Source organism: Diorhabda carinulata, chromosome 1 (assembly GCF_026250575.1).
Source record: "Diorhabda carinulata isolate Delta chromosome 1, icDioCari1.1, whole genome shotgun sequence".
In the NCBI taxonomy this organism is placed as follows: Eukaryota; Metazoa; Arthropoda; class Insecta; order Coleoptera; family Chrysomelidae; genus Diorhabda; species Diorhabda carinulata.
In genome coordinates, this window is record NC_079460.1 from 1,254,870 (window position 1) to 1,268,328 (window position 13,459).

The 13,459-nt window shown below is 32.4% G+C and overlaps 1 protein-coding gene across 1 annotated transcript in view; it reads right to left on the bottom strand.

Moving 5' to 3' along the window:
* The window catches only part of LOC130902347 (uncharacterized), a 125,807-nt gene that overhangs the window by 41,085 nt on the left and 71,263 nt on the right, over window positions 1–13,459 (bottom strand). Inside the window, 2 exon segments of the mRNA XM_057814440.1 lie at window positions 385–615; window positions 3,394–3,603. Coding sequence (XP_057670423.1) covers window positions 385–615; window positions 3,394–3,603 — 441 coding nt within the window.

The following is a 13,459-nucleotide window of genomic DNA, read 5'->3' on the forward strand; positions in this document are numbered from 1 at the left end:
CATGAAGCTCACGTACAGTCACAAACATATACCGTTTATAGCATATTTGACAACCTTTACATTTAAAAAAGTCTTTCACATAACATAGTTACTGCAAAGAGTAAAATCTACTGAGGTACAAGTTTGTAAACATGGAATAGAGAATTTAAACCTTTAACACCTTCACCTATAGTCGAAGTTTTGTTATTGTGGTGGCAAAATAATAGAGTATAAAACATGCAAATAGGTAATTTGTTGAACATTTACCAACTTACCGAGAAGATACTATATTGACTACTTATTTTGCATACTGTATAATCGGCATCTACTATAGTCTTTTTCATTTAATAATAGAGTAACGTAACAATAGTTCGATATTGACTTATATTGAATAAAAAAACTTACTACTCAAAGTGTTGGCAGCAGAAGGGAATCTTTCTCTGCAATCACCGTAAAAAATAACTGCTAAAGGTCCTCTGGAACACCTTACTTTTTGGAGTTCACATTCATTGCGGTAAGTTATCATATCCGATGCACAAACTGGTTCTTCTCCTGCGTCTTCGCAATCTGTTGGACAGACACATTCACCTGCTTCACATTTTCCGCCATACTTACATTCTACGCCTTGGCATAAATCTGTGGAAAATTATTCTTATAAATTTCTTATAAAAGCGAATGAGATAGCTAATTGGAATGATGTAGACATTGCTTCCACTGTTGTGTCATGCCTCACCCAAGACCTTCTAAAATTCTAATGCTCCCTATGTAACATGTACATAATTTTAAAATTTAAAAAATTGAATGGTTTAATTAAGAAAATTAATGATAAATTTTAGGAAGAAATTACTAGGAAATTGTTGATGAAACACAGTAATTAAATTTTCATATAATGAGAAACTAAAATTCGAAATAACTTTAATGAAGATTGAAACTAAAAGCAGAATCTTTCTAAACCTCTCCAACTTCGTGGAAAATCATAACATTAGTTTAAAAAAAAGCACAAATTAATACGAAATCTCAGACTAAATACACATGTGGATATGAAGAAAAGAAATGCTTTTTAGATTCAGTTGGCGTCAGTTAGCTGACCTGTGACGTTTAAGACTGAGCTGGTGGTGCCTCTACGAGCTTCTTTTTTGCTAGGCATCATCGGACCGCAGATTCTTTACAAGTCGCCTCAGCTTACCTTCTTCATTAATTGAATTTCTTTGATATAGATCCCAGAAACTGCGTTGTTTAGCGAAATTTGAAAGCATCCGGGTGTCCACGCGAAGCCTGTCCTCTACCACAAGGAAGTTGACTTAATGACGCCAGTTGATATTTTCATCTCGTCAAACGAATTTTTCTTTCCATTGGGCACCGAAATCTAGCATTTCATTTAAATGACCCAGAGCAAAAGAGTGGAATTCGTGTCGAATCAATTTTCGAATTGCCCCCTTTTACAATCAAATTGCTTCCTTGTGGAGTCTGGGCCTAACCTTGGAAAACACGGATTTAGATCATAAAACATTAGACATAGGCCTTTTTTTAGAGTCCGAAGGATATCGATATGTTATCGATGCAATCATGATCTAGTTATTATTCCTTTACGGAGCATCTTAGCAGCAAATAAATTTTACCACTGAAACTTTTGTTTTATCTGTATCAATATAGTTAATAAATATATTTCATTACTTCTTAAACGTTTTTATATGCTTTTCTTGATAAATCGTCTTGGATTAATTTATTTTTATTTCTCAAATATTTCTATAAACGAAAATGCGAAAGAAAATAATTATCCTAAAAGTGATATAAGCATGTTCAAGAAAAAGTTAAACATATACTATAATCAATCAAGAAACAAAACATCAAAATATACAACATTTCCATGAATGAAATAGTACATTATCGGAATATTCCATTAAACTAAACATATTATATTCGGAGGAACTTGTGGGATTGCTGGATATAATTTTGTTGAAGATAGCACGAAATTATTATGGAGCAGTTCCAATTATTTATTCCAAATCAAGTTGCCATCAGTATAAAGGGGAACTACGATATAACTTCTAATGAAATATATAACAGCTTATAATATAGCTGGCAGAGACGTCTTTACAATTCATATATATATATATATATATATATATATATATATATATATATATATATATATATATATATATATATATATATATATACATTAGCGGCGTGAAGTGGAATCCCCCCATGTTAAAATTGCGGTTAAGGTGGCATCAGCGGTAAAGTGGAATCCAATATACAGATGCCAATTTGCAAATCGAAAAAAGATAGTGCATTCGACTTGGAATTTCATCAGCTATCACATAAGGTAAAAATGGGCCGGAGTGCAATTTACACCATATTTGAATGGATTTTAAATTAAAGTTCACAGAGTTTCTGTTGTATGGCTCTGGTATCGCTTATTTGTATATGTAGGATTAAATGAACGGTCAGATTGGCATCCGTGTATGTATATCTATATTATTTGCACTCAGGCATCCGCACAACGTTGCCAATCCAACGGTTCATCTTAAAATGAAATATTATCGTTGTAATCATATCAGTTACTAGTATAAATCAAATTTTCCGTCGCACCAATGTTGCTCTTGATAATATTCTGTTTTTTCATCAACTGAGGCAACGTATCAAAACGTTATAAGTAATATGTCGATAATTTTCGTCTGTAAAAAAATCTAAAAATCATCTAATTCCAATAAAAATCTCTCAAGTGTTTATAGAAGATATGAGAATATCAGAAAATAATGGTTTTGGATGTTCATGTAAACGCTTATTGACGAATAATTGTTAATATCTTTTTTCTTCAAGTAATAAAATGAACAAAAATGTTGATTATCCATTTTTGAACAAGTCAATGTGAAAAATTGAGAAAATTCTATTTTGCAAACCGAAGCTAACGTAACCTGACCAGGTGGCCGTGAGCGTGTTACATTATCTATGACATAAAATGTAATAATTAGATACTCAATGAATCAACAAAACAATGATTCGGTTCAGTTAGGTAAAAGTGAATTCTCAATATCATAACATCAAACTCTCCATGATTCAATATGAATCGCTTTGAATAATGAGTGAATCATTAATACAATAAAGACCAGTATATGGCAATCCTTATATCTATCAAAACAGTTTGAAGGATGTCTGATAACTTCATTTCTTGATTAAAATTATTGCTTTTAAGTAATACTTTTTGTTTTATATTAATTATGAATTCTGCTCTCATTTCTTATTACAACAATAATATGAATTTGTGATGTTTTTTGAAAAGATAACCTCGACATCAGGTAATTTAAGTATGCTAAGGAATGTCAACAAACACTGCCCAAAATTGCATTCAAAGATTGTTCAGACATTAATTTAGTACTTTCCGCAAGAAAGTCACCAGCAAAAAATCACCAGCGATTTCATCACTTGAAACATCAATTTTCATATTATTTGAAATATTCATCTCAAGAGTTCCTAATATATTGTTTGCATCCTGTGGTTCATATTTTGTTTCAACTGGTGCTGCTTGTAGCAGCGAGGACTCAAACGTTGACATATCTGATACGGTGGACGAAGGAACATATTCGGATTCTGAAGTAAGAGATGGATCCGATATTGAAACTAAAACCAAATGTTATTTCAACAAGATTGGTAATGATAGAAATAATAATAATATTGTTGATGTACTGAGCCAATTTCTCAAAATTTTTTAGAAATACAGTCAATTCTCCAGTCCGAAACTGTTGATTGAATATTGATGCTAATTTTCAGACTGCTCCACGACCACCAGTGATTCTATCTTACTGAGAATGATATGAATTTGTTTTATTAAAGTACTCATCAAGTGTGTGTAGGCAACTATTTTTTATTATTTCCAACAGCAAGGTATGTTTTTGAAAAGTGAAATTCTACATGCATCATTCGTGCTAAGTTAGTGTCGAAGTATATTTTTTACAAATGCTAAAAATCCAGCGAAAATATGTTTTCAGTCACAAGAGACGGAAACGTCAACTATCGTCTCCAGTACTTATTCCTCTTATAATATATAGTATTGACGACTTCAAATTATCAATGGAAAAGAAGGAATCGTTTTTATATTGAAAATGCATTTCTGAACTTTTATTTATTAAAAAGGAGATTACAAGTGTGGAAATACCGTGAGATTTAAAAACAATGTATTATTAGTTTGACATTACTCGTTAATCATTTAGATTTGTCTGTAAGTCATTTTGCACTTTCCTGGCTAATACCACGCCGAACATTGAATTACATCCACAACGAAGAGCGTGATGCCGATCGACCGATAATCGAGACAGACATCTCAATGTTTCGCAATTGCAAGGAGAGAGGTATAGCCACCGACTAGTTTCGACCTTGTTATGATCTCATCAGGATGGCATAATACTCTCTCGTCTGGTACCCCTAAACCAGACTGAAAATTACGATGTTACCCTTTGCTTGGATAAAATTCCCACCAATAAGAGAGTCCCAAAGAATCAGTTACAGCTTATTGCAATTACAAAGACACGATAAAATTATTCTGAGGAGAGATCTTCTTGCAAAAAATAGCAGCTGTGTTACTCGGTAACGAGTGGACAATTCATGAAAGTAGATATGCGAACAGTCACAAATTTACATTATTTGTTCTACAACAAATTTTCATTTCGCAGTCAGACTAGGTGGTCTGTAAACGTAGATGTGAGCATTCCAAGTGGATTCGTAATGGACTCTATTTTATTGAAAAATCGGCAAATGGATAGAGTTTCAAGTCGTTTACCGCTACTTCTTAAGGCTTATCAATTTCAAAGAAGGAGTTATCCTTTTTCGAAAGTGAAACTCCATTTTTCTTCTTCAAATGGCGTCGAATAGCTTGATGCATTTATATCAGTATATTATGAAAATCAGCTAGACACAGCAAGTATCATTAAGGGCCCTAATCAAATGGTTCATAGGTGGAAGTTTCATAAACAACATTTAAATAGTACAAAAACTATACAGTTCAGAGTTTTTAGGTTTCGGTATAAGTTATGGGCCAATTCAATCTAAAAGAAGAGCCACATTGTTCAAATTTGGCAGAATGAAATACAGGATGACTCAAAAATGTGAAACTGTTGTAGAGAGTTTGTTGTTCTTCTGTACATGTATATACTTTTCAAAACGAGGTTCGAGTTTTATCAAATCTTTAAGTTGGAGTGGGCCTAAAAACCTTTATCTACGACAGAATATTTGGGTTGTGCGTTTCAAAGTACAGAAAATGGTGACCTGCTTACGACTTTCACGAGGAACTAGTGGAATACCGTATATGGAATATGAAAAAATATTTCTTGTTACGATGGCAAATAGCAACAAATTGAAATCTAAGATACAAAATGTCTCATGTGAAAAATTCAACTTTGTTCTAATAAGACGTTATTGAACAATTGTAATCAATTTCAAAACATGCTAAATTTGTATTCAAATACATTCAAAAAAATTGAAAATGAGCAGCTGTTCAAAAGTTGAAGATATTGATAGAGTTAAGAATATTTATTTAATCAGATTTTAAAAGCTGAAACAAAATTTTATGGTACAAGAGAATATATTTGTTAACTGTTGAATACCAAAAATCGTTTCTCATCTCTTTGAATAATGAAAATTAGATAAAGTGCTGAAATAAAAGAATAAAACAAAGGAATTCTTCAAGGGATTTAATGAAAAGGAATGTTTCAACAACAGCTAAAATTCAGGTCGAGGATCATGCTCGCCAATGGTATTTTATCCATTTTATCCCAAGCATGCTCTATGGCATTCCCATCTCTTTTGAAATCACTCAATCTGGATGTAGTCTTGCATATCATTATTAAAGAACTACCCATCTTTGTATTAGCATCACGGATTCTTCTTTCATCTTTAAGATCAATAAACCAATGAAAATTCTTCTTCCTACGATTTTTTAAGCATAACGAAGATTTGCAGTTGGATAACTATCATCAATATTGTTTGTTTGGGTCCTTTTTCGTCTGTCTGTGTTTAGCCCGCTTGTAATAGCCCGAGGAGACTCTTTAATAGTTATTTTCTTCTTAGTATTATCAAAATCAGCCAAAAAATTTGTTCAGCTATTCAATATTTTTATAAAATAAAAAAATAAAAATAAGCAATTCTGGATGCAGGTTGCTTATCATAGATCACAAAAATGGAATAGAGAAATTTCCAAAAAACAGCACCAAAATAAAACTAACGTTTATTCTGAGACATCGACAACAGAAGGGTTTCTGTGATCTACCATATTGGTGACTCTGAAATAATGTCCAGTTTTTTAGTTTTTTAATCAGCTCTTAAATGTTCGGAGAGTTTTGAATGTTGCTTCGAATAGTCAGTAAAAAATTAGATTTGAATTGGCATCTTTTGCTTATAAGCTTCAATACGGATCTCTGAATATGATCACAATTTTAAACTAAAATGGTTAATTTTTTGGTTCGTCCCAAACATACTTGCGACATGTAGCGATACGTTCGAATAAATAATAATCAAATTATGCTCAAACAACTCATAGAAATGGATATATGTAAATTAAGACCAAGAAAGCAAAATGCATTTAAATCACCATACACTTTGGCGTAACCAATACGTTGATTCTAAATATATTTTTTAAGATGCCACTTCCTCCGTTACAAGTATAACATTCATATACGGCCATCAAATCTGCAGAATGAAAGTTATTTAATAAACTCAAATATATCTATTTCAACGTTGCCAAATTATCAAGCTGCTAACCTGTCCGTTGAATATATTTTGCATTATACAATACAATATACATTGGTGTATATTGAAGGATTCCTGGCTATACCGTAAAAGTACCGACGCCAATTTGACCGCTGGATCTATATATATATATATATATATATATATATATATATATATATATATATATATATACATATGTATAAATATATATATATAAATATATATATAAATTCATTTTTTTCCTCTTTCTAGTGGTGATAAAACACTAAAAAACAAAACTAAAGACACTAAGAAATCAAATATTATATACTCCATGTTTGAATTGTTCTAAAAATTATATAGGAATGACTACGCAATATTTAGTAAATAGAATAAATGATCACAAATGCACCAAAAATGCATCGACTGTTCTACATAAACACGAAAAAAATAAATATTATGAATTTGATTTAAAAAAACAAAAATCTCAGCTCATGAAACTAACTATCAAAAATTATTAATCAAAAATCTATTCTACAAAATATTCTAATCATCAAATATTAATTATACTTTTGAAAATGCTCCCAAGGAAGGAGCGAATGTTATACATAAAAATGTGATACTTTAGTTAAGTTTGAATATTTTATCCAAACAACCTACGAAATCAAATGGTTGAAGAGATCTAGTAAGTGGGTATATACATATATATATATATATATATATATATATATATATATATATATATATATATATATATATATATATACATATGTGAAAATAGATTAAGTAGAAATCATTTCTACTTGACCAGTAGCTCGCAGTGGTAAATGCGGATTGCGCCAGATAGCATTCGCTGCGTAATATTTGTGAACCAAATAGCGATGTTCTTTGACGTCTTTATAACTCACCACAATTTCCATTGTAAGCCAATATTATGAACTGCTTTGTTCTACACAAAGCGAGTCGAAGTTCACATTCACTTGCGTAAGTTATTCCATCTGTTCCACAAACTGTTCCATTGTTCCACTGAAACAAGTAAGTACTTACTCATGAGCACGTTAGGATCATTTGATTTCAAGACTTCTATTGCGAAACAATCATGTTGCCCACCTTCAGCGTGATTTCAATAACCTCAATGTCGAATGGAAGAGGCTGCAGTAGACGCAATTTCGAATTTAAAAGTATCTGGAAGAGTGTTCCTATTCAAGAACTCAATAGTCTGACGGAACGTTTGAGACTAATCGAAATGCGTCTGCCGAGCAAGACATCAAGTGAGGGGTTATCGGAACGAGAAAACCACACGATTATGGAAGCTGCACTGTCTATGTTCAAAGAATTTGCCAATCAAACTGTGAGCAGAAGCGGTGAACACTGCAGCTTTTATTTTGAACAGGACTGGACCGACTGGACAGAGCAAGTCGCCGATTGAAATTTGGATGCAATGACCATCTCCTACAATTGACTATTTAAAAATTTTTTTGAACTAAATGCTGCGTGCATGTGTTTAAGGAGAAGAGGTGGATAATGGAAAAGAATGGACAAGAATAGTATACCATGTTATTGTTTGTGGAACTTTGAGAAGGGTTCGATCTCGTAATGTTATTTTTGAAAGAGTAACTTAAGTTGTTAGTTAGTCAAATTACTCCCAATGTCCAGCCTATGGTAGAGAAGACGTGTCCTACCAGGAATCCAGCAGAACCCTCAGAAGAAAATTCTTCAGATAAACCCAGAATTTCTGTTTCAAGAACCAGAGTTAATAAAGTTGAAGCAGGGATTGATAAGGGTACATTGCAGTCGATCAGTCCCCTTAGCTTCACAGAAGTAGTCGCACCAGGCTTTGCCCTCATACTTTGCTAATAATTATGCACTTATTGTAGAGAGGGAGAGTACTGTAAAAGAAATGCTTGAGTCAGATGACTGCGATTTATGGAAACAATCCATGCAGGAAGAGCTGAATTCATTGACAGATAATGATACTTGTGTATACTTGGTAACCGATGGGTGCTGAAAGTCAAACGCAAAGCGAATGGTGATGTTGACAGATATAAAGACGGTTCAGTTGCAAAGGGGTACACACAGAAGGATGATGTGGATTTTTAGCAAACTTTCAGTCCTGTGGCTCGATTTGAAACAGTGAGAGCTCTGTTGAGTCTGGCTGCTGTTGAAAGGTACGATTTGAATCAGTTTGATGTGCATACTGCTTTTCTGTATGGTAAACTTGATGAGGATGTATTCATGAATCAACTAGCTAGTAGGTTTTGAGGCTGGAAGTGTGTGAGTATGTGAATTCAAAGTCTTTATGGACTGAAGCAGTCACTCCGCTGCTGGAACCAAATGTTTGTTAATTTCATGGAGTCTAAAAAGATGGTGGCGAGTGCTGCAGATCCCTTTCTTTTCATCAAGAAGTGCATTGATGGCTGAAAACTGATGGTTGCCATGAAAAACAAGGGGCTTACCGAATAAGCTTCAATACTAACAGGAATTCGACAAGGTGACAGCCGGAGCCCATTCTTTTTCAGTTTAATTATAGATGAAATAATTAATGGTGTGAAAGAAGAATAAAGATATTATGCTACGCCTACGACGTAATTTTGATAGCCGATAACAAGGATAACCTACACCGTTTGTTATATCGGTTTCAAACAGCAGCCGGAAACCTTAATACGCAAATACCTGTGAAAAAATAGAATAAATGGTAATAGCAAAACAGTCTACAAGATGCAAACTGACTGTGAATGAAAACCCCATTCACCAGTGTAGACAATGTACATACTTCGAAGTTGAGATCACAAGCGTCAAACACAACAAGAGTTACGAACCGAAGTAAATAATGCCTCAAAAATTTCTGGCTATCTGCCAGACCTCATATAGAAAAACAAATATAATTCCACAGATAGTAAAATACGCATTTACAAAACAATCATACATAAACCTATACTTACATATGCAGAGGAAGCGGACTCAACAAAAATGAAGAACATGACGGTAGCATAGATTAAAGAATTGAGATCTATTAAAATAGTGTACCTAAGAGGTAAAAAAAAGAAGAAAAGCTACAAGAGAAAATCTGGAAATTCAGGATGTTGTATATTTATAAGATCGAGATGACGAAATTGGAGAGACCACGTCGACATGAAAAACCAACTACAAGGAGACTTCCCGGCCGACTTCTGAAGAGATGGGACGAAAGCTGGATACCTACTTCTCAAGAGAAGAGAAAAGAGTAAGAAGAAAGAATAACCGGATTGCACTAGTCAATTCACATTAGCTAGCTACTAATAAGACAGAAACTTATTAACCTTTCATCTGTTGTTTCTCCATATCATATTAATATATTCAGTTAATATAAATTATACAAAAATGAATTTATTTTTCATTCAAATAAATGGATAAATTGAAATAGTTTTCATATTTTATTTGAAGATATTTGTTACCTATATTTAGTAGGTACTTTTACCGGCAAAACTAACGTGAATAGTACGTTTATGAAATACATCAATAGGACGTTGAGAAATGACATTGCTGGCTGTGACATGTTCACGTGATTTTTACGTCACGAGGGTGTTTTTTAACCATATGTCGTAGAAAATGACTAAATATTGACGTGAAAAAGACATCATGGTGCCAGTCTACACTCCATATATAAAATAAATACAATATTTTTTATCGATACCTATTAATTATGATATTTTATTTAATATGTTTATTATGTTATCCATTCCTACAGAAGTTGAATCGGAATACGTAACTTGTAACGTAATACCTGACACGAAATATTTATCAAAGTCAAACTTAATGCTTAAGCTCTATACGACATTTGCACTCACGGCAATATTTTTCAATGTCCTAACCATTTACAAGACATCAATAATTATGGGTATGAAGAAAAACAGAAATTCATCAAATTGTTAATATACTAAAATTAAAATAAGCGGGAACCATATTGTAATTATTCTATAAATCAATCAATTCTTAGCCATATTTCCATTAAAAAAAATAATTGTAAAATCTAAACAATATACTGAGTATAAACTTTCAGAGGAATGTTTCAGCAAATAACATTCGGACAGCCTTTTGTGGTTAACGAATTAAAATTGCAAGTTAAATCTCCTACATGTTTCACCAATGGAAATTGATTTGAAAAATTTGGAAAAGAAAGATATTCCAAACAACTTAGTAACAACAGTATTCACGGACACCAATAATCTTGATATTCCAAGTATTTGGACTATTCTTCTTTATACAGTGATAGTAGAAGCTATCAATAGCATACTATATGAGAAGAATATCTTCAGAAGAGGGCATACAGCTTCCAGGAGATGCTTCCTTCTAAAGGGGGTGGTGTAACCGATATTTTGTTGCTAGTAATAAAGTAATAAAACACGTTTTCAGTGAAATAAAATATAAGTTGAGGAAGATAGTACTACAGGCTTTAGGGGCTAAGGGGTTTGTCTAATTTTTTGTACTCATCTTCAACTGATTTCATAAGTCTTCTCCACAGGTTGCGATACTGTACTTTTTCGCTCCAGTTCGATTCTACCTCCCTAATATCTTTCAAAACTGCATCCAATAATTTTTTCTCTCATCTCCCCCTTTTTTTAACCTGTTTCCTCTTCATCAATGACTCTTTTTGCATTTTTGCATATTTCCTGACATCTCTTTAGTACGCCCCAACCATTTTACCCTTTGGGATTTTATTTATCTTGCTATTATTTGGTATTTACATAAATCTTTCAGTTTTTCCTTAGGTCTTCTTCCCCATAATCCTTCACTTGTTTTGTGTTGACGTTGGTCGTTTTATTGTTCGAAATTTTGTCTGCTCTAAATAACTCCTTTGAACTTATCAATTCACTTATCCCATAGCTTCACTTCCTTAAGCTATTCTCTTATTTATTTCAGTGCGCTCTTTATTTTTATTTGACAGTGTTGCTCTCAGGTATTCAAATTAACAAACTTTCTCTTTTATTCTAAATCTATAATTATTTGCACACTTTTCTATTCTTTCCATTTCTTTTTTTCTGGTTATCAAAGCTAAATCGTTTGCTTATGCAATTATTTGCTGTTTATGTTGATAAATGAGTCCTGTTGTTTGTATCTTGCTGTCTCGTACAATTTTGCAGCACCAGTTAAAAGCAATTGTCGATGTTGGATCCATTTTCAAACGGAAACAGTGGCCTGTTCAGATTCACTTATTGCAAAAAATTTTACCATATCTTTTGCTATGTATTAAATTTTTTTATTCCAATCATCCGTTTTTTATATTTGTAATTTGAAAAATAAGCATGCATGGTCGAAGCTTAGCATATTTATTATGAATTTCAAAATAAACTTCAAAATAATTTCAATTCTCCAGTTTATAAACTTATTTTGAGTGATTTAATATTTTTATCTTGAGGTTCTTGGTAGCAAATTATCACAAACATCGGATTCTTTTTGAATAATATAATTCGTAGAAAAAACTTTATTGTAGATTTTGGCAGAGAACAGCACTATCATAAATGAGAAGCAACCTTATTTGTGTCTTAGAAATCGTTTGGTTAAGTCGATCGTTGGATGGGTAGACGTAAAAAAATTAGTGTGCGGACGTGCGCGTGTTTGTAAAAGCGTGTGCGCTTGCACCTGGTGTACCAGTCATATTACTACTTTTATTTTATATTCCGTTTTGGTACCTCCCGGGAATTTTTGTCAAAGATTTTTAAGGATCCTTGTCTGTTATTAAAAATCAATCAATTAGATTCTACCGCACACCATCACGAAATATTGGCGGCTTTGAAAAATTCACATAAATGCAAGTTAACAAGGTTATAAATAATTCGAGTGCATTTGGCATTTTTCATATAATAACAGTAAAAGAACGAAAGCAAATTTATACTTATACAACTCGTTTTTGGAAAATCTTGGATGATTCCAAGTAATGTTAGAAATAGTATAAATTTATTGTACAACTTTGATAAATATCCAAAAGAACTCAAATATTGTAGTCTATCTTTGAGTTCTTTTGTAGTAGCCTTGCGATGATGCGAGAAATATTTTAGATTCGAAATGTAAAAGAAAGGAATATTTTGTTAAAAACTAGAAAGAAATTAATCGACAAATAGGTAAGAAACTGCTCAGGAAAGCTATAATGAATAGTGGATAAAATGCACAAATTTTTAAGAGGCAAATCAGTGGAAGTGTGTAGAAATAAATAAATATTTCGAAAGAGAAGTGACAGGTGATTGGACATATGAAATTTTTGACCTTCGTGATATATTTTCGTTATGAAGCTTTGGCAAGCCATAAATTTTTTGTGGTAAGACATTACGAGTTTTTTGCAGTGTCTGGAGCTATGTATTTATTAATTCCCCATGAATCATTATTCTTTTTTTTCGAATTGATTTGTTGGATCTGATTTCATTAGTTTGTAATTTTATTTAACATCATGTAGGTCTCTCAACATCAATTTGATTATAAAAATACAACACTTATTAACACAGAAAACATAAATGAGCTCAATACCATTTGTTTCCCATTTATTTGAAATGCAACTGATTTCTAGCCGTAGTGTCAGACCATACCACTGTGCATTACAATGCCATTCATTTCATCAATATATGTATATGTTAACCGTATTCTAATTGTGCTCATTAAGGGCCCTAATCAAATGGTTCATAGGTGGAAGTTTCATAAACAACATTTAAATAGTACAAAAACTATACAGTTCAGAGTTTTTAGGTTTCGGTATAAGTTATGGGCCAATTCAATCTAAAAGAAGAGCCACATTGTTCAAATTTGG